Source organism: Brassica rapa, chromosome A05 (genome assembly GCF_000309985.2).
Source record: "Brassica rapa cultivar Chiifu-401-42 chromosome A05, CAAS_Brap_v3.01, whole genome shotgun sequence".
NCBI classification, from domain to species: Eukaryota; Viridiplantae; Streptophyta; class Magnoliopsida; order Brassicales; family Brassicaceae; genus Brassica; species Brassica rapa.
The window spans coordinates 725,672-748,085 of NC_024799.2; the positions used below are offsets into that span (position 1 = coordinate 725,672).

Consider the following 22,414-nt stretch of genomic DNA (forward strand, 5'->3'; position numbering starts at 1 on the left):
GTACTAACTCTCTATCTATATATGTTAGCTGGGTTACGGTGAAAAGACTGTAAATAAAATCATTATTCAATAAACCACAGCTCAGTAATATTATAACAATGAAACAAAGAAAACCAAAAGCTAAAGAAAATATTATATGCAAAAGCTATAAAAAGTGTGGATCTCAAGGTAATGAACATGAAGACCCTTTCTCAAATGTCTATTGATGGAGACCCTTACTTGTCAAAAACTTTTATTCACTGTATTTTTAACCATTTCTTCGATGTATCTCCATCAATCTTTGTTTACACCTCTTCATTTCCACAGACATATATCATATGTGTGTGTGTACGTTTTGTTCTTACGTATAAACATATACGTAACATACAACACTAAAACCCGCAGTAGGATTTGTCCCCGTAGTCAGTGGCGTATCCAAACTCATAATATAAAAATTACACTATGTCACGGTTTACGAGTCTCAAGTCACGAAAGTACAAAATTCATGATATAAAAATTACACAATCTCGCACTGAAAAAAAGATTACACAATCTTTCTTAGTCATAGTACCATTATTATACTATTAGTCGAAGTTATTTACGATTAGTACTTGTATGTATTTAATCTAACACAATCTACATAACAACTACATTTGTTTAAGGATTCCTTTTGGTGTCATTGTGAATGTTGTGATTACGAAAAACTCATTATATAACAGTGGGGTAGATGGGCTTTTATTCACTTAAGACTAGTCCAATGTAATCTCCTTTCATTTTTAAAACTTACAAGGGATAATGGGCCTAGAAAATCTACGACGGGCCTTGGTTCGTATTGGGCCTTTTCTCTAGATTACTTTTTGTGGTCAACTTTTCCGAGAAAAAGATAACAGGTAACACATTCAATGTAAGAGATAAGCATTGGGGGTGGGGGAGAGTGGGTGGGGGGGGGGGGGGCATAAAATCTACAGTTTTATGACTAATATCGAAATTGTTTGGGTGGTAGAAATAGATCGAAACCTAAAGCAAAAGAACAGATAACATGACTAAAATAGCTGAAGGTCTTTGGTCAGGCAAAGTCAGCACCAAAACCTAATCTTCGGTTTTTCTCTTGACATGGTATTATCAACTTCTATGACTATACTATCATTTAACATTTCTATAGCTAATATAATTAATAGCTTTGATTATGATGCAAATAAGCAATTAGTTAGATCTTTCTTCTATGATGAACGTACTTGTACTTCCTTATACTGTAGTCTGTAGATATTCTTTCCACGTAGAAAGGGAAACCAACCAAACAAAAAAAAAGAAAATTCTAATACGGATGAAGTTCATGTCCTATCATCACTCGTTATCTTCATTAATTTTTGCTTGTTCATTTTGGTTTCTTTTTTTTTTGTGACTTGGGACATTTTGTTCATTTTATTTTCTTCCTGCTTTGGTTTTTTTTTTACGAGAAAGATTTTGTTTCTTCTTTTTTTAAAAGTTGTAGTTTATGACCTGTAACATATATAGTATAACTATATTTCTTGTACAAAAGTTAACTGCGAAACTCTGGTTCAATAGCTGATCCAACATACATTTTCCACAGAAAATTGTTGATGTCTGTAACATGCTTATTTTAAGATGGATTTGCTTGTTAATTTACTCGGTAAGAAAAGTCGAGCCGCTTTATTTTCCAATATCGCTTTAACGAGTAGTAGTAGTTAAAGAAGTAGGGTAAGATTGTTGGCCACTTGAGTCGTTTATGACACAGAATTTGCACTTATTATATATCCTTTTTGATAATAACATTATAAAACCAATGATGAATTTGACCAAAAGTAATTGGATCTTTCTTTTTCATTTATTAATTCTATAAAGCAATTATCAGGGAAAGATAAGCTTTTTTAAGACGGTGCAAAATGTCTCTTCCTCATTGGCTCGAGTTGGCATCATGTGTTGACACCATTAGATATTAAGATTACAGATTAATCGATCTAGTAATACTTTCTCGCAGTACATTTTTGTAACCTTTTGCGGGGAAAAAAAATAGAATGTGGTCTTAGAATACTTTTTTTATTTTGGCTAAGATTAGAATACTAATTTAGTGTAGTTTTAAAACACTATTGTTGTTGAACAAAATGTTAGTCGTAAAACAACGTTTATTTTTTTCAAAAAAAAAAAAAAAAACAACAACGTTTATTTTAGAACTTATGACTAGGTTTGATTCTCGTGGTCGTGGAGTGTTATATAAATACGTGTAAATATCGGATGCGAAGTATCATAGTTTCATCAGAGATGTTTATTAATTATATGCAGAAACAAAATATGGATATTTTAGAAGAACCAAACTATTTTCACTGTTTCATACCATAGGTGTACATAGCCATCAAATAAAAACAAAGAACTTTGCGAAACGTGAAACCCTACTAATTAATTGAAAATATAGAAGCAGAACTACACGAGGCAAGTCGTGGAGCTTGCAAATACAAACAAGACAAGGAATTATTTTCCGAAATTAAAATTTAATTTTTTGAGAATTTGTCTTCTACTACGGCTCTTATCAGACACCGCAACATTTAAGTAAGCCGCGACGCGTGTGACTTTTTGCCGGGCCAAAATAGGCAGGAACCACCATAAATCAAGTGACACGCCAACTCTTTTTCAACTTTCATGTCCGAAAGCAAAGATATCTCATTCTCTGATCACAACCAGTTGGCTAGTTTTCAGTGGCCGAACTTGATGGTTTTGATTGCCACTTTTCTAAATTTCAAGTCTAATTTACATGTTTATCTCCTATATATAAAGATAAATGTCAACTGAAATTACCTTAAGATTTGTATTGTGGTTAATTTTTTTTTTCCGAAGATAAGATGAATTCTGTATTGGGTGAAAGCTATAGGTTGGAAAATGTCAAGCATAGATGGCCCAAAATAATTGGTGTTTGTATTAATTAGTCAAAAGAAATATCCGACAAGCAAGGTGAACGAAAACCTTAAACTAATCACGCGCGAAAGCAAGAATTAAAGTCGCTATTCACATTACTGCTAATATTTGTTAAATTGTTATCGTTGTCGTCACCGCGAAGAAAAAAAAAATACTATGATCATAATCTCTTTTTCGAAAATAATATAAGAAATATTTTTTTAAGACTTTTTTGGTTGAAACATAGATCACTCTATCTGGTGAAAAAGTCCACAAGTGATCAACAATTTAGTTGGCAATACGTCCACGAAAATTTAGAGTACTTGATTACATTTTTTGTCTCAAAATATATTTGTTTTAGAATGCATAGAGTCCAAATTTTCTCAATGATCTTGTAACATAAAATTCTAATTTGAAAATCAATAAAAGATCTTCAGAAAGAATCAAGAAAGGAATATTTGGAGATAGGGCGATCCTATCTAGATATCCTAAATTGGTTTAAAATCAGGATTCATGTGTAAACATTTATAGTATGCAAACAGATATTTTTCTGATAAAATACAATGTAAATACCACAATCTAAATCGCTAAAATGCTCATGTAAACGTTTTTTAAAATATGTAATAATTTAGAAAGAGTGTTTGGGCGTTTCTATTTGGCGATACTTTTGGAAAAGAAAATTAAAAGTGATATTTATAAGAAAGATTTATAAAATAGCATAGTTATCTAAAAGAAGAAAATAAAAAGGTGGAAATTATTAATCAGTAGTTAGATGATTAGTTCACGTTGAAATGAAACTCGACTTAACAAGTGAAAGCGACGACTCTATAAGCAGCCAAAATCCGCCCCTATTGCTACCTGTCGACACACAAATCGTTTAGCTCAAAAAGAATAAAAAAACTTGCAATAAAGCAACTTAAAGTTTATATCTTATTATATACAACAAAAATTCGAAAAATTCATTATATCATCAAAAAAATTGAACGTAATAATCTTAGCCTCAACACCACATATATAGAGAGCCAGCATCTCAAAAACAGAGATTCAAAAAATATATAAAAATACATCATAAATCCTCTCAGGTTAGATGACAGAAGGAGAGGAATATTGTCTAGCGAGGATGTCAGTAGATCCTTTCATGGCCATGAAGAAGAGCAATTACAATAAGAACAATCAGAGAAGGTTTAGTGACGAGCAGATCAAATCACTTGAGATGATGTTCGAGTCTGAGACAAAGCTTGAGCCAAGGAAGAAGGTTCAGTTAGCCAGAGAGCTTGGCTTGCAGCCCAGGCAAGTGGCCATATGGTTTCAGAACAAGAGGGCTCGTTGGAAATCGAAGCAGCTCGAGACAGAGTTCAACATTCTCAAACAAAACTATAACGACTTGGCTTCTCAGTTTGAGTCACTCAAGAAAGAAAAGCAAGCTTTAGTCTCTGAGGTATTGTTATCTTAACATAATTAATTAAAGAGGTTGATCACATGATTTGATAGGAACCCATGCTTTAATGGTTATAAACTGCAATTAATGATTAAAAAATGTGTTTAGTGGTTATAAACTTCAGTTAAGGACTGATCATGTGATTAAAAAAATCTTTGTTTGAATGTTTAACTGAAGCAAGTAATAGATCTTTAATGAGTTGTTGACATGTAACACATGTTATAACTTTTTATGCAGTTGCATAGACTAAACGAAGAGGTGCAAAAAACGCACGAAGAGAAAAGACTATGTTGTGGTGATCAAGCAGCGGTGGTGGCTCTAAGCAGCACAGATCATGAATCAGAAAACGAAGAGAACACAAGGCGTGAACAGGAGGAGGAGGTTAGGCCAGAGATGGAAGTGTGTGAGAAGGGTGATGATGGGGTTCTGTGTGGTCATCATAATGATGATTATGATGATGGTGGGTACAATAACGACATCAAGAGAGAGTATTTTGGTGGGTTTGGGGAAGAAGCAGATCACCTGATGAACATTGTGGAGCCAGCTGATAGTTGCTTAACATCATCTGATGACTGGGGAGGTTTCAAATCAAATGCTAATCTCTTGGACCAATCCAGCAGCAATTGCCCATGGTGGGATTTTTGGTCATGAAAAAAGCGATAGCTTAGTCTTTTGAGCTCAAATATCATATGGTTTTTGTCTGTATAAATTGTGTTAGAAAGAGTAGTATATTCTCCCAGTTAGTCTTTGTAATTCTGTATTAAGTAGTAGTATTAAGTAATTATCATGCTTTGTAGCTAAGTAGTAAGTTTAAGACTTGATTTGGATGAATAATGGATCAAAGGCAGAGAATCATTATATAATAATATATAGTTTGTGCATCAAGATGTAATGATCAAGGCAAGAGCTAAGTTTATGTTTTCGTTACAAAACATTTGTATTGGGAACACGAGAAGAATGATGAATGCTAATTAACAACATCTTCTCAACTGATCGATCTAAACATGCAGACAAATTTACATTCCAGAGATTACCAAAAAAAAATTACATTGCAGAAGAAGTTTATTCGATTCAAGGATTGTATGTAACTTATTTACTTATTGATGTGTCCAGAAGCTTCTCCCTGCGAAGAACTTTGTTAGTACTTTTTTTACAAAAATTATGCCTCTTCATATCAAACACCTGATCACGACGTCGTTGAGCTACAGATCCTATAGGCCTTCTTACGATGTATTCAGCCAATATTTCAGGCTTTTGACAAACTTTAATACTTTTTTTTTTTTTTGTCAACTAACTTTAATACCTTCAACTCTTCAAGTGCTATTCTGTACAATTTTATGACTTGTGAGTTATCTGGGCTTTTAAGCAAATTTATTTATAAATGGGCTTTAAGCTCTACAATATGTCTGGCCTTTTGCCAAACTTTAATATCTTCATATATTATTCGATTATAACCTTGGGCTGGAACTGCACGGTATTTCTTTTTCTGTTGCGATAATTCTTTTTTTTTTTCATTTTATATAGATCCGATAACGAATTATATATATATATATATATATATATATATATATATATACACTGCATCGTATTCGTAAGCTAGAGTTTGACAATTGAAAGTTGCCATGTAAGAGGGTCGGTTACTCAGTTGTATACTTATTGACATACGTTTCTACAGTTAAATTGTAATGAAATACAAATATTTTTTATGAAATTTCAAATTTATTACATCCTTCAATGAAATTCAAATATTAGTCATGGTTTGATTACAAAAGTGACAAAGTAATAACAATTTTGTCCAAAAATAAGACAAAGTAATAACAAAATTGGTTGTTTTAATTTAAAACAATGTGGTACTGCCTTGCTCTTTGTCTAACTTATTATTCTTATCATTTCTAGTATTCAATAGCAAGCCTTTTGTAATAGAAAAATAGTTATCTTTTTTTTTTAACGTTAGATATATTATACTATTACAAACTCTGATAAATATTACAGACAATTTTACTTGCCTTATGAGAATTTATGTTTGACTGCATCACCTGAACCGTCCTATCGAATTCATACTTGGTACTCTTTGTGCCATGTTGTAAATCTCTTGTATGTCGTTTTTCCATTAATTCACATAATTCTATATTTTCTGGGAATTAAAACTCAAACTTCATAATGTAGAAGCATCAATGAACCTTTGATCAAACCACTGTACTAAAAAGACGTCCACAAAAAAAAATTGTCCTAAGTTCGCAAAATTTGGTTAAAAATTAGTTCGTAAAATATAATGAAATAATGAGAGAGATCGTTTTAATCAAAAAATGACAGAGATCGATACAGTCAAAAAAAATTATTTCATACATATTCGAAAGTTATTTAATTAATAAGAATTATTCAAAGTGTGCAAAAGGGAGAAAAAATATAATGATGCATGAGCTTTTGGTAGGGGAATCTCCAAGGTGTAGAGAGACTTTGCATCCAAGTTTTTTTTTTGGGTCTAATCTTTGTATGCAAGTTGAGTCCATGCGACTCCAACAATACACTATAATCATCAGAATCAAATCTTCACCCAACTTAGACTGTGCGATCGAATATTAATATACTTTTTTTTTAACATTAAATATTGATAGTACGTAAGACACAATACGAGGCATGCACAATGATTTGATTTGGAAATCGCGAGACGCAGATATGAAATATATATGTTAATTATATTTATCGATCTATGTCCTCCATAAACTTATAATTCGAGATCGATCGTACTAATTGCATGTATTTAACTACGATGATGATGTTCACACACCTCCATGCACTAGAATTATACTCTATGTTTCATTATAACAAATGTTTATAACTTCTCTTTGTTCTATTTCATTTTTTTTCAAATTCTTATACAAGTTTTTATTTATTTAGTAAGTTATAATTATTAGTACTCTGCAATATTTTTTGCTATTAGTTTGAATATTTTTATTACATGTTAACTAAATTCTTTATGTAAAAGGTAAAAAAAAAAAAAAATTTTAGCTCACACAATTTTAACCAAAACCTGTTATAAAATGAGACAAAAGGAATATGAAATTACCAAACCAATGGTTTTACTATTTTATATAAATAATATAAAATAGAGAAATTTTATAAGAGATATAATTTACTTTAATTTTTTAAAATAACATTATCAAAATATAGAGTAAAAATAGAGATTGCTATTTTTCCTATATATAAAAGAAAAAATAACAATTTCTATTTTTACAAAAGAAATAAATGGATTGAAATAGTTTTGACTCCAGTGTTTTTATAGGGATAAAGATATCAATAAGTTGGAGTTGTAGAAGCAGCTATATTCTCTTTTAAATATTATATATATCTAAAGTTATATATTCGAGCTTTCATGAAAATAACAGGTTGCGCTATATCTTGCTTACCCTTTTTCCCCTGCAGATCTTACTTTAATTTAGTAGATTTTGAATATCGTGAGCATGGAAAAAAATAAGAAGGTCAACTTTATCTAATTAGAGGTTGCCCATACGGTACCTTAAAAAAGATCCCTTATATATTAAAAAAGAAACATTGTCATAAATACATTTACACTATAATAGACACGCGGCAGCTTTACAATGATTTGATAATAAATATGATAACGCGTTCACACTATATAATTTATATTTTTAATATAAAACTCATATACATAGTTCTAATAAAACTTTAGATTTTTCGTTTCGAATCAAAACAAATAACGAATCAAAATCTAAACTATATATATATATATATATTATTTTTATTGTTTACGGATAAAGTCAGGCAAAATATTTTTAAATTTTGATTCGATTCGTTATCCGTTTTGATTTGAACAAAAAATATGGATATCCGTAACTCTACGAAGCAAATCAGTTACTAAAATACAATTTAAAAAAAACAAATCACAAATTCCAATATTTTTAGGAACAGATATCAAATTTGATATGTTATATGCATATATATACATATATGTACAGAATTATATATATATGTTATATATATTATAGTTTATATAAGTTTACAATATTTTATGAATTAAATTTATTATAATAGGTATTAAAGTTTAAAAAGTTAAATAATATTTTATTTTGTAATAAAATGTTATTATTAAAATTTTCAATTATTTAATAAATTTTATTTTATTTACAGATTAAAATAATGGTTATATTTTAGGAGATTAAAAATAAAAAAATAACTTAAAACCGAACCGATATACAGATTAAACAGATTTAATGTGTTTTTATTAAAATTAACAAAACTAATAATCACATTCCGCGCAAGGCGCGGATTATTACCTAGTAACAAATTAAAAGGGAAGAGACCAAGCTTTGAAATTATAGCACATTTAGGGTATGACTGGTTTTCCCGCTACCACCCGCAAACGCAGCTTTTGCGGTTGGTAGCGGTTGCTGGCGTTTTGCAACAATCGTTCAAACCGTTCTAAACCGCTCCAAAGCGCTCCAAATCGCTCTGAACCTCATAAATTCAAAAGCTGGTTCCATCTAGCGTTTGCGGTTGCGGACGTTTGCGGGAGGACAAAAAAAAATTATTTTTTTTCCAAAACAATATAAATACAAAAATAAAAAAAAATTCAATAAAAAAATTAAATTGAAATTATAAAAATGCTAAAATATATCAATTAAATTTTAATTAATATTATAAAACTTTAAAATAAAAATATTTTCTATATTTTTAAAAAAAATTAAACTATAACTTTCTAAATATAAATTTTATATTTATTATAATATTATTATTTTTGATATTTTTATAATTGTATAAAATGTAAATCTTGTTAATTTATTATTTAACTGCTGCTGCATTTGGTAGTTAACCAGTCATAAGTATCCTGCAAACGCACCAATTTCTAACCGCAGAACCAGTCGTACAAATCTCTTAAAACCGCTAGAAACCGCAACCACCCGCATCCGCAAACTCCCGCAACCGCAACCGCAACCGCTGCGGTTGAACCAGTCAGGCCCTTAGTTGGTAAACATGAAGCGATTAGGCACATGCATTGCGAAGCTTTTATGGTTAGTTTTATAAATGTTAGAACCGGCTCTACTAGTAAGTCATAGTATATCATAATAGCGTCGAAAAAGGTTTTTGCTTGATCTCTATGCATATATTCAGACACAGTTAGTGTAGTCTTCCATAATATTCTATCGAGGAAAAAGAAATGAAATCGAAATGAAATAATAGTCTAAGAATAGGTTTTCAATAATTACAGGGTTCGAGATGGCTGTTCTGATTTCTGATTAAGACCTTGGCATGGAATCTATTCATCATTCAAATTGTTATGCAAAGGTACGTTGGGCAATCTAAGAGCATTTTATGAGGAGTTCTCAACTATGGAGTTATTTATACATTTATATGTGTAAATATGTAAAAGTAATAATATTTAATTATAGATATTTAAAAAAATAAGAATTTCATGCTGAAATATTTCAAATAAAATATTTTTGGATATTCATGAGATACTCTCTTTACAAATGTTAATTTGTAACTAGTTTAATTTATAGAAAATTTAATCAAGTAATTCAACTTTATTAAATTACTAATATAAATTAAGTTAGTGTTTCAATTTTAAAAACTTAATAAGGTTGCTCTGGTATAGTGTTTTGTTATTAAGAACATTAATAGAAAATACTGCAAGTGAGACACTAACTGTGTGTTAAAGAAACAAGAGTGAATTGGTTTAAAACCCTAAAAAAATGAAAATACCTATGATGTGACTAGTTTGTGTCTATGGAGAAAGTATAACATTGTGGAATTTAGGGTATTTGTTTAATTAGAATAAAACTTTAGTGTATGGAGTGCAATTTCCCAAGAAACAATTAATTATTAGAGATATACTAGTCCACAAGATATATCTTAATATCTTATTGACTAGATGTTACAGACCGTTAACTAAATTCTGATTATAAAGTGAATCATATTAGCTGACAAAAAAAGTGAATCATATTAAATCTGTGAAGTTCAAACAAAAAATATTATATAACTAATATTGAAATAAGGATTAAATATATATATATATATATCATAATGATAGATAAATTCTATTAGTAATTGAGATATGTTTAAATCTTGTGTATATACACAACTTTTTAAGTCATTATAATACAACTCAATAATATATCTATTATATTATATTTTGCAACATCATAAATTTAAAATTGAAAACTTTTCAAGGTTAATTTTGAAGATATTGGATGCGTTTATTGTGGATAAGTCAGTGTCAATTTTTTGTGTAGTTAAACTTGTTAGTCTAACGATTTAAGTGATAATATTATTTAGTTAAAGATAAATGTGTAAGTGTTTAAAGTTAACAAAACAAAGTTAAGCATATGCGTTTGCTAAAAAATAAAAGGAGCAGAGGTGATAACACCCTACTGGAGCAAACGAATCTAAATATTTTTTTTTTCTTTTCTAGTTTTCTTTCTTGTATATTAATTTCATTTGTATTAAAGTAAAGCAGAGACATAGACAAAACAGTAAAGTAAAGACCATATTCGTTAAAGCTTTCATTTCATCGTCAGCTGTGGACAGAAATCATTTTAGAAATTATTCAGAGATCTAAAGTTAAGCATCGAGCATATTCTCTGACAAATAACAATTTGACTAAAAAGAAAAAAAAACTCTCGTGTCAAAGAACAATTAGTTTTTATATTTCCTTCTTAGCATTGAACAGAATGCTTTCGTTGAGAAGTCAAAATAAACTTGAATCTAATCATATATTTCGAGATATCATAAAAAAGAGAACAAATATTCAATAATCTGCCTTTGTTATTTGTTTTTGTCTCCTCTCTCAGTTCGTCTTTCTGTGAAATAAAGAAAGACGTGGACAAACGATTTAACGGAATTGTGTGAACATTTTCCTTTACCATATTAGGATATAAAACGATTTAACGGAATTGTGTGAACATTTTCCTCTGCATTTGTAGCTGATTATGTGATTGTTAAATGTGCATTCGTTGCTGTTTCAGGGTTTGATTGGTAAGTGATGTGATTTCATATTTTTACTGTAGAAATATTGCTGTGGTTTTTATTGTTTTGGCTTTAGATTTTTAATTTTTAAAAGTCTTTAAATTTGGGCTGTAGGTTTTTGTCTCTGCAGAGAAATTGTAAAGACATAAATTCAAAGAAGTGCTGTAAATTTTATAAAATGGCTATAAACTTAAAAAAAAATAGAAATCAATATTGGTGTAGATTTAGTGCTCTAGAAAGAAATGAGGCTGTAGAGAGCACTCACAGCCACTACCAATCACACCCTCAGTCTCAAGCTTTAGATCACTCTATGTATTCTATATTTCACATGGATACATCTCCATTTTCAGCTCAATTGGCGTAGAGTTCAGAGGGTTTCTCTACCATATTAGTTGCTTATGTGTGATATATGCCTACATCTATCTCTGTTTTTCTATGTGCTCAGCTTTTATTATAGCTGTTTCTTTTACCAGTATGGTTTTATTGTCAAGTATCGTAAACATTTCCTCTTCGAATGGAAAGTAAGAATCTATAAAATGTTGTTTGATCAAAAAAAAAAAAAGGTGAAGAAGAAGATAAGACCGATTTTTAAGAACATACGAACCACACCATATCTCAAACTGGATACTGAAACTGTATATGGTTAAAAATTTAGATATCAAATGACAGCCAAAAACTATTTAGTTGAGTGGTTTGATTCAAAGGCAAGACATGTTACAGAAAAAAATCAGAAAGTATATGGGAAAAATAGTCTTTACGGCATTTATAAAAATCTCAAGCAGTTTCGTTATCTTTAAATATAATTATTTTTTCTTTTCTTTAACAAAAAAAAGTTTTTTCCAAGGTTTGGGGTGACTTATCTCTAATAGTTCTTGTTCAATAGTGTCCAGATCAATTATTCAAGTCGACAAAAGAAGGATCAGTTCTTGTTTTATGGTTTGCAATGAAAAAAAAAATCGAAAAATATATTGGATATATTGAACTGTTAAGTTCAATTATTTATTAAAATTTGTTTAATTTCTATAGTAAAAAGAGAGAAAATACACAGTAACTTCTTGACTCTCTAATCATAGTATTTTTTTTTTGGTCAACCACTATCTAATCATGGTAAAAGGGGACAGTATCGACAAAAATATATACATGTAGTTTTAACATTGATAAGAACTAATACAAATTGAATGTATTATTTAACTGGTTCGCTTTTAATAATTTTTAGATTTAGAATTCAAATAGTAACAGGCCATATATATTATATACCTTCCTCTTTTTGTTTTGAAAATACATACCATCCATTTTCTATGAAAACATATAGCCATATCTCTCTAAATGATTATTGGACAATATTGCGAGTTCCATCTTTGTCAAATTTGCGAGTTCCATATGCGTTAATCTGTATAAAGTATAAAGATGATGTACACCGACACCGGCCCACTGATACCATATGGTATAACACACATCTCATTAATAATGATCAAGAAATCGATCCAAATTTGCCCTAGACACTATACTTCTCGTGAATATAAAAAATTATTGATTATAACACTATACCAACCAAATCCGAATGATAACAATTTAGATGCTAGATAGACATATAGGCACTATACTCTTTTTGTTTCAAAATAAAGGTTATCTTAAACCAAATTTTGTTATTCCAAATAGCTTTAATGTCATTTTTCTATCAGTCAAATATTTCAAATTTTAAATAAATATAAATAAAACATAAGTTACAAGCCAACTGTTTTTGCATCACTACTGTAGAACAATTAATTTGTTATTCTCACTTGTTTAAAATATGTCAATTTGACATCTATATTTGTTTAATTTTATTAAAATTTCCTATATATTAATTGAGAAACATTACAATTCTTTTTTGTATTCACGTGTCATCCCTATGATGATTCTTAGAATACTTAGAGAAACATGTTGATTCATCTACTTATATAATAAGTTTTTTTTATTAAATTAACCATAATATTCATTATTAAGGTTCTTTATTATTTCTTTAAATAAAAGTTACAGATTGCCTAATTTGTGATAATTAATGATTTTGAATAATAAAGATTTGATAAAAATTAGTGTATCTTCGATCATATTGGTTTAATCTTAATCTATTAAAATAAATTAAACAACCACATTAACCATATAATAAAAATTTAGATTTTTCTGTATATGTTATATATTGAATTTTTAAAACTGACTATAAATTACTAAAACTTTTACAAGTCTCACATTCAAATTTTGTGATCAATGGTTTAATTTTTTTTTACGACAATATACAAATGATTATAAAATAATATAAGTAAAAGTCTAATTTAATTTAATTATTAAAATTAAAATATACATATATATATATATATATATATTGTTTTAAATTAAACTATATACCATATAAAATACATAAATATTTTAATTTTGAAATTTATTTTGAACAATTTCTTTTGATAAAAGGTTTGAACAAACATTGACAACTTAATTTTTAAAAATTATAAATTACTAAAACTATTAATTTACAATGAAAATTTTGTTATCAGTAATTTAAAGTATTTTCTATAAAAATACAAATAATTAAAAAATATGATTAAAAAGCATCATTTTGTAGACATTAATATTAAAAATATACTATATATGTTAATATCATTTAAATTTAATTATATATCAAATCAAATAGAAAAACAATTGTTTGGATTAATAAAATTTATATGTTCCCACCAATTTAATTATATATGTAATAGTTACTTAATTTTTAATTATTTAATATATATTTATTATTTCATAATATATAAAAATATATAATATCTAAAATAATTTATATATAATGTTCATCGAACGCAAGGCGCGGATCTTAACCTAGTAGAGTTTTAATAAGAATGACTTTTTAAAAATCAACTATGTAAGTTTAAATTTTCAGCATTGCTTGACTATAGTTGGTACTGTTACATATACAGCGTACTATAGCATATAAATGCCTATTAGCTATAAGATATGTGTGCGGTATTATTAATTAAACAATTGTCATGTATATATGGTCAATTTTTGAAATTAAACACATTAACGACATTTTAGTTTGCTCCATCTAAAAAAGGAAATGATCACACATTAACCTGCAAGGCTACGTTCATATAGAGACACCCCCTTCCAAGAAATTGACGTATCGATTACGGATCAAAACTATTGATGGCAAACCCCACATTCCAAACCTTAACTTTTATCATATTTTACTTGCTTTAAACTTGGAAGTCTAATAATGTTCTACGAAATGCGAATAATTTGCGTGTATAGTCTTATTAGTTTTTTTTTTGTAACTGGGTACAGGATAAAGGCAACATCTAAATGCCGATGTGCGATCATAATGAAAGTTTCTTAACACAAAGCAGTAGAAAGATAAAGACATTGTTTATTGAACGAAAAGTGTGCTATAGTTTGGATAACTCATTGTTATAAATAATTATAGTTAGCAATTTCATATGTTTCTACTATAATTCAAAAGGTAATTATTAGAAACATGAATCACAACTAAATATTCCTCATTAACCCAGAATGTGTACAGTGTATGCAGTATATATACAAGTGTGGTTTAGACTGATTTAGCCAAAGGAGACTTAAATAATTTTTTCAAACTATACAATAATTGATATATATATGCTAATAGTACATGTAACTGAAAAAAGTTTTAGGAATTTTCTTACGCTTTTACTGTATTTAACGTCAACCAAATATTTAGTTTTATATTATAATAATCTGAACGCATAAGCATATATAAACCTTTTTTTTTTTTTGAAAAACAAACATAAATGTTAACACACAAAAAACTGTAGTTGTAGTTTATGCAAATAAGCTCAACTTCAGTCGTCCTATGTATTACTGAAAGGAGTCGCGGTCGCGTAGTTAATTTTGTTCATATAGAAGGTATATAAAGTTTTGATATCTTATTAATGTGTGTGTATATATATTAACTACAAGTACAACAATAACGACATTCAACTCGAATACACATATGTTATATGCCTATATTACAGTTTATAAATAGAAGTTGCATATGCATGAGAAATAGTTAAATGTTGAAATATGTTGTTCTGCCTCTTTGACTACTTGTATCATCTAATTGTAAATATGATGATCAAGTTGTGAATAAGTAGCTCTAAGTTGGGGGAAGTTGCAATCCTTATCAGACTATTTAATGACCAGTCTCCTCTTTGGACTGATCCTCACTGATTTTAGACCAAGACTATAACAAAACAAAACATATACATAAATAACCAAGACAAAAGAAGATAAACCTATACTGTAATTGCTAAGTTGGCTAAGTTGATGCTAGATCAACGGCCAGGCACTTCTCAATGAAACACGAGAGACCTCTGACCGTTGATATAAGCCATCGACAAGAACTTAGCAACCGATGTTTGGGACCATATTAGATTTTGTGTGTTTATCGAATCGTGTGGGGTTTGTCTGATTACCCATAAATGACCATCGTGCCATCTAGTCCATTTCCTTTGAGTTTGTTGAGGTTTAGGGGGTGGGTTACATGGTCATGTCGTACCAGTATTCCACCGATGCCAAGTGTACATATGTCAATTATATACCACACTCAGAAACTTGACACGATCACGCACTTTGTCACTTAAACTTCACACGTGGCTAAATGAGAAAGCGACGGATTCTGATCAGTCTAATCTGGTAACGAAATTAACGGCTGTAAACAGAAAGCTGCCATCATCTAACGGCAAAGATCAACACAAGATACACTTTTGTCTGAGGAAGTGAGGAGAATTTTTTTTCTCGGTACAATCGGCCAATCTATAGCTGAAGTCCTCAGCTGAAGGTCAAATACTCAATATTCATACTCTTCTTAAATTACTAATTCCAGTTGCGTTAGATTATTTGTTTACAAGTATAACTTGAAAGATATGATAGAAATACCACGAAACTTCTATCAGATATAAGCACTTTCGTTTTAAACATCAAGTTTAGCGGCAGTCGAGTTATAAACTGATAGCAACAATCATGTGGGCAAGACAAGGCTAGTTTCCAAAGTTCAACTAATTTTTGAGCCATTTTACCAAATATCGTATAAAATTATATTTTCTCCGCTTTTAAAAAATATTGTTAATATTGTTTCACAAAATATTGTTTACATATTCAATATAAAATTTTAACAAAATTATATTTGAACTTCACTGTTTTAATGTATTAAGTGATAGAAACTGTTATTAATATATAAATAAAAGAAAGAAAAAAATTAATATTTTTTAATTTATGTGAAATATATAAAATGATCTTATAGAGGGAGTACATATATATGTGGATAGAAAATAACTATGCATATGTGATCTTACGACCTTGAACCAATAATGTTTAGTAGTTTATATATATGACATCACGTACGGACTAAATTTTGTAATAAAATGTTCAATGGATGGTGGTAAGTATAATAAGAGTTGCAAGTCTTAGCGAACTAATTAAATCTTGTAGCTGTCAAAGCGTCATCTAGCACATACATAGGGAGGTTAGTACAATAATGTATAAATTACATTTGTCTCGTGGATAAGTTGTACTAGCTACAAAAGGACACGCTATTTTCTATTTACAATTGAGTTCAAATCCTTTTAACTTTTCAAACCACGGTTAATTATAGCGAATTAACGTTAGTTTTTTAGTTAAATGACAAGTTTGTCTTATTACATTTTAAACAAATAATGAAACGCATATGTGGGCGACACCTATTGGAGAAATCTTTAATCGATCCCACGTCCATGTTTAAAAAACGTATTTAGAGTAGAATCTGTCAGGCCGTTATAAGTTATATAAGTACTCCTGAATCAAGACTGATTAATCAAGAACTCGTCAAATGTTAAATAACAAATAACCCAAATCCATCGGCTACAATTTACAGCCCACAATACTTTTGTTGGTTATAATTAAATTTTGAATTGAATTGTTATATAGTTTGAGATAAACCCATGTTTAAAACAAACCCTATACTGTAAATGCATTTTCCTTTACGGCGTTCAGTTATTAGAGTTCAGAATTGGCTTTATTTTTACTTTTTACTGATAGATATGAAACACGGGCTCCATGAAATATGACATCATTCGAAGGAGCATAGATCCCATTGGATTGGAGAGGTAAGTCTCACGCGCCAACGTATGGCGGCGCTGAGCCGTAGATATTATTTGCTTGCTAGTAAAGGCACCGTTATGAACTCTAATAAAAAAAAATCTTAAATTTGCAATCAAATTTGTTGGTTTTGAACTTAAAGAGAGTAAAAAAAAAATCTATAGGTGTGTTTTTCGACGAAATATAATAGACATGGTAGATAATTTTTTTTTATTAGACTATGTATTTTCAAGTATATTGAAAGAAATATTGGATGTTGAAATTCAACAACTGTATAACAGTTACATGTAAATAAACAGACAGATCAGTGATTTAGATGTGATTTAGATAAGTCAAGTCAACTGGATTACACATTAACAGATAAATTTTATTTAATTAATACAAGCAGACTCCATGATTTACGTTTGATTCAACGGTCACGATGATAATTAAGTTAGCGTTTGCAATAAGTTAAGTTAGTTGATGTAACCATCACATTACACCTATTTATTACATTCTTTACTCTGTACTATACAGTTAATTAATAAGATTCATATATTTTTCTATCCATTGCGATTAAAGCCACCTGTTGCAAACCCATTTGTTATTAAACAAAATTTATTTTACTAATGACCATATATACACAATTAAAAGTTTTTGTGTAAATCAATATTCGTTACATTTTTGAATCCATGTAAATCATCTAAACAATTACATTCAAAGTGGTCTTGCTTCTGTTCTAAACACCTTTAGTTTGATGTTTATTTATCAAATAAATCAGTGAACGAGACTCTGCAATCATCTTTTTCTTGTGGCTGAACGGTCTTGCTTTCTTATTTTCCTTTAAAACAATATTGGAATCAAATCTACAAGCACTTTCAATTTGTTAAATATAAGATATTCACACAAAAGAGATTCACAATCGACGTCGATCGATTCTAACGGAATCAAGCTTGGGAAGCCTAATTAACTAGCTAACTATCAGCACAGTATTAGTAACCTCTTGAAAGAGTATTTTAATAACCTTTTGTACTTATATTAAATATCTCAAATATGAACATGTTATATTAATACTATGAACATTTTTTCCAAAATTAGAAAAATATCTTTTAAACTATATTTTGGCCATACATATGTAAAATTCGTTTTTTTTCTTGCAAAGTTAGCCGTCAGATACACTATTATACTCTTTCCGTTTTATATTAAGTATCGTTGTAAAAAAAAATTGTTACAAAATAAATATCGTTTTAGTATTTCAATGCACAATTTATTAACTTTATTTTCCAGTTTATTTTTCTATTGGTTAAAATATGATTAGGTATATGGATAATGATGTTTTTATACAGAAAATATACAAAATTAAATATTTTCTTAATTTATGTGCGTGAATCTAAAATGACACTCAATATAAAACATATGAAGTAGTTGTTTTTTTTAAACTAGACTAGTTTTTTTGACTAAAAAAGACTAGCATAGTCGAAATAATAAATTTACAACGTAAAATGTAAAATAACAAAACAAAAACTAAATTTGTCGAACAATGAACACATTCTTATTTTTTTTTTTTTTTTTTTTTTGCTAAACTGTAAATATCATAAATGAAGAAAAGATTTTACAAAAGTATCATCTTTGGTCTGAACCAACTTGGCAAAAAGAAAGAAAAAACAAGCTGGTTCAACAAACTAACTAGAGACTAGGGACTCATCTAATCCACATAGCCATAAGATCTCTGAATTTCTTGTTCTCCCTCCTCGAAGAGATCACATTTCTCAATTCCTTATCAATACTTCTGAAGACTGCCTCTGCGGGTAGAGAAGTCTGATTATGAATCAAGTTATTCCGCTGTTTCCAGAGATGAAATACCACCGTTTGCGTTTGCGTTGCGTTGCGTTGCTCAGGAAATGAACACATTCTTACCGCAGGCTCAGAGAGAGACAATAAAATAAATACAACTACACAAAATATTATTAAGAAAAAATGTTCCTCTAAATTATATACTAAAAGACAATATATACTAGGGATAGTACTATACAAATACATAAATAAATGTTGGCATTTATTTTAAGGAGTTCCGATTTTCTATATAAAGACCAAAGCTATCTGTTGATCTTTAAGCCCCACAGACCAAAAGACACTCTCCTTTAGTTTCTCTCCCTTCTCTCTTATAGCTTCACTTGCATTCCTTTGATCCCCCATGGCTACAGAACTCGAAAGCTCCTTGATCTTTGCCCTTCTGTCCAAATGCAGCGGTCTAAGCCAAACCAGTCTCGCTTTCTCTCTCCTTGCCATCGTAATAGTATGGCTCGCCTTCTCTCTCTTCTTCTGGACCTATCCCGGTGGACCTGCATGGGGCAAACACCTCTCTCGCCGGTTAACTAACAAAACCGGAACGGTTATTCCCGGTCCAAGAGGGTTCCCTTTCGTGGGAAGCATGTCTCTCATGTCCAGCACTCTAGCTCACCACCGAATAGCGGAAGCAGCTGAGAGATACGGAGCCAAACGCCTCATGGCTTTCAGCTTAGGCGAGACACGCGTGATCGTCACGTGCAACCCCGACGTGGCTAAAGAGATTCTGAATAGTCCAATTTTTGCTGACCGGCCGGTTAAGGAATCAGCTTACTCTCTGATGTTTAACCGGGCGATTGGTTTCGCGCCACACGGGGTTTACTGGCGAACGCTGCGAAGGATCGCTTCGAACCACCTCTTCAGTCCTAAACAAATCAAACGAGCCGAAACGCAGAGGCGGGTGATCGCTAGCCAGATGGTGGGGTTGCTCGAGAAACAGAGCAGTACTAACGCGCTCTGTTTTGTTCGTGAGCTGCTCAAAACGGCGTCGCTTAGCAACATGATGTGTTCTGTTTTCGGACAAGAGTACGAGCTTGATCAAGACCATGTTGAGTTACGTGAGTTGGTCGAAGAAGGCTATGATTTGCTCGGAGAATTGAATTGGACCGATCACCTTCCTTGGTTATCGGAATTTGATCCACAGAGAATCCGGTCTAGATGTTCCGCACTCGTACCAAAGGTAAACCGGTTTGTATCACGGATTATATCTGAGCATCGTAGACAAACCGGTGACTCGCCTCGTGATTTCGTGGACGTCCTGCTCTCCCTCCATGGTTCGGATCAATTATCCGACCCTGACATCATTGCTGTTCTTTGGGTAATTAATTTTTATAATCTAAATATTGCTTTAGAAATTCCGGAAAAAAACATGAATTTTTAGATGGAATGTGACATGTGATGGGATAAATAAAGCATTAGAATATTTATCAACAGATTCTATATAAAGTAGTAAATAATTAAATACTAAAGAATTTGCATTTATTCTCGTTATATTTTTATTACAGGAAATGATATTCAGAGGAACAGACACAGTTGCGGTTTTAGTCGAGTGGATCCTCGCTAGGATGGTGCTTCATCCAGATATTCAATCGACGGTACAGAACGAGCTTGATTCGGTAGTCGGAAAATCAAGAGCCGTCGATGAGTCTGACTTGGTTTCACTTCCGTATCTGACGGCTATGGTGAAAGAAGTTCTGAGGATGCACCCTCCAGGCCCACTACTATCGTGGGCCCGTTTGGCCATAACAGACACGATAGTTGATGGTTGTCTTGTTCCGGCGGGGACCACAGCAATGGTGAACATGTGGGCCATAGCGCATGATCCACACGTGTGGGTTGATCCTTTGGAGTTTAAACCCGAGAGGTTCGTAGCGAAAGAAGGTGAGGTGGAGTTCTCGGTTCTAGGGTCGGACTTGAGACTAGCGCCTTTTGGGTCGGGTCGTCGGATCTGCCCTGGGAAGAATCTTGGTTTGACTACCGTTACGTTCTGGACCGCGACGCTGTTGCATGAGTTTGAATGGGGATCGTCTGTTGGAAACGGTGTTGACTTATCTGAGAAGCTGAGGCTTTCATGTGAGATGGCTACCCCTCTTGCTGCTCAAGTGCGTCGTAGGCGCAGTTAAAAAACTTATAAGAAAATGGAAGGTTTCTAATTAATGGAAACAATGTATTAACTAATTAAGCAGCTTTTTAATTAGAACTAACATTCTTATATATACGTGTGGTGTTTGTGTGTGTGTGTGATTTGTGAGTATGAAAGGTGAGTGATGTGTCTCTATGTTGTAAATACAATGAAAAGTAATTTATATTGTTATGTTCTTGATTAGTGTCTAAAACGTAATTTATTTACTATCGTATAAGGTAATTAAAAAAATCACCGTGGTTAGTCCAAAAACCACATGCGTTTGTAACTTTGTATACTTCAAATATAGATGCCGCCCTAGTCAATTCTAAAAATACAACCCGCAGGTTTTCGACCCTGGCAAATTAGTTCTCCTTAAGCTATACAACTCAACACATTCTTTTATGAAAAAATTCTAAAAATCAAGATTGCAATCGTATATAAAACTATAAAATCTGTGTCGTTAGAAAAAACCATAAAATCTTTTTCGTGATTACGGAAATGATCTTTCAGAGTATACACACTCTGGGATTTCTTTACTTTTTATATAATATTTAACCAGCACATGTAATCAACGCTTTGAATATTTAAAGAAAATAAAATATATTTCCTGACAGCAAATATTGACTTAAGAATAATATTCTCAGATTTTTTATTCGAATATCCAAATACTATGCATGAAAAGAACATCACTTCGAGAACAAGTATGAGTCTGTAAAAATCGATGACAAAAAAAAATTAATTATAATTACATTGTGAAATCGAATAGGTCAAATCAATTGATAAGTTTTAAAACCTACAACATTCTTCAGATCTTTGTATCCATAAAGTGCCAAGAAATATTAACAGACAATATGTAAGTTGAAATTATACATGTGGGTTTCATATCTTTATAGTAAACATATATACAATAACCTCATTTTATATATATCACGCCCATTCCTTCCTCCTTTGAGAAGTTGTATATCTGTCTTACTTTCTACTTGTTTTTTCTTTGCATATGTACAGTTGTATACAATATAACGAACTACTACTTGGTGTTA

The 22,414-nt window shown here is 30.6% G+C and overlaps 2 protein-coding genes across 2 annotated transcripts; both read left to right on the forward strand.

Annotated features, from left to right (window-relative positions):
- Window positions 1-3,854: 3,854 nt before the first annotated feature.
- LOC103866443 (homeobox-leucine zipper protein ATHB-7) lies at window positions 3,855-5,211 on the forward strand. Its single transcript, XM_009144367.3, has 2 exons — window positions 3,855-4,324; window positions 4,562-5,211. Exons 1-2 carry the CDS (start codon window positions 3,974-3,976, stop codon window positions 4,973-4,975), a joined length of 765 nt encoding a protein of 254 aa, XP_009142615.1. The 5' UTR covers window positions 3,855-3,973; the 3' UTR covers window positions 4,976-5,211.
- An 8,793-nt stretch (window positions 5,212-14,004) lies between these two features.
- LOC103866444 (cytochrome P450 78A6) lies at window positions 14,005-21,604 on the forward strand. The gene is made up of 2 exons (XM_009144368.3): window positions 14,005-20,567; window positions 20,755-21,604. Exons 1-2 carry the CDS (start codon window positions 19,599-19,601, stop codon window positions 21,370-21,372), a joined length of 1,587 nt encoding a protein of 528 aa, XP_009142616.2. The 5' UTR covers window positions 14,005-19,598; the 3' UTR covers window positions 21,373-21,604.
- The last annotated feature ends 810 nt before the right edge of the window (window positions 21,605-22,414 follow it).

What these genes read in the sequence shown, in the direction of transcription:
- LOC103866443 (XM_009144367.3), top strand. Translation starts at nt 3,974, where the DNA reads ATGACAGAAGGAGAGGAATATTGTCTAGCGAGGATGTCAGTAGATCCT. An exon ending in AGCAAGCTTTAGTCTCTGAG is followed by an intron (nt 4,325 to 4,561) that starts GTATTGTTATCT and finishes CTTTTTATGCAG; the next exon opens with TTGCATAGACTAAACGAAGA.
- LOC103866444 (XM_009144368.3), top strand. Translation starts at nt 19,599, where the DNA reads ATGGCTACAGAACTCGAAAGCTCCTTGATCTTTGCCCTTCTGTCCAAA. An exon ending in ACATCATTGCTGTTCTTTGG is followed by an intron (nt 20,568 to 20,754) that starts GTAATTAATTTT and finishes TTTTTATTACAG; the next exon opens with GAAATGATATTCAGAGGAAC.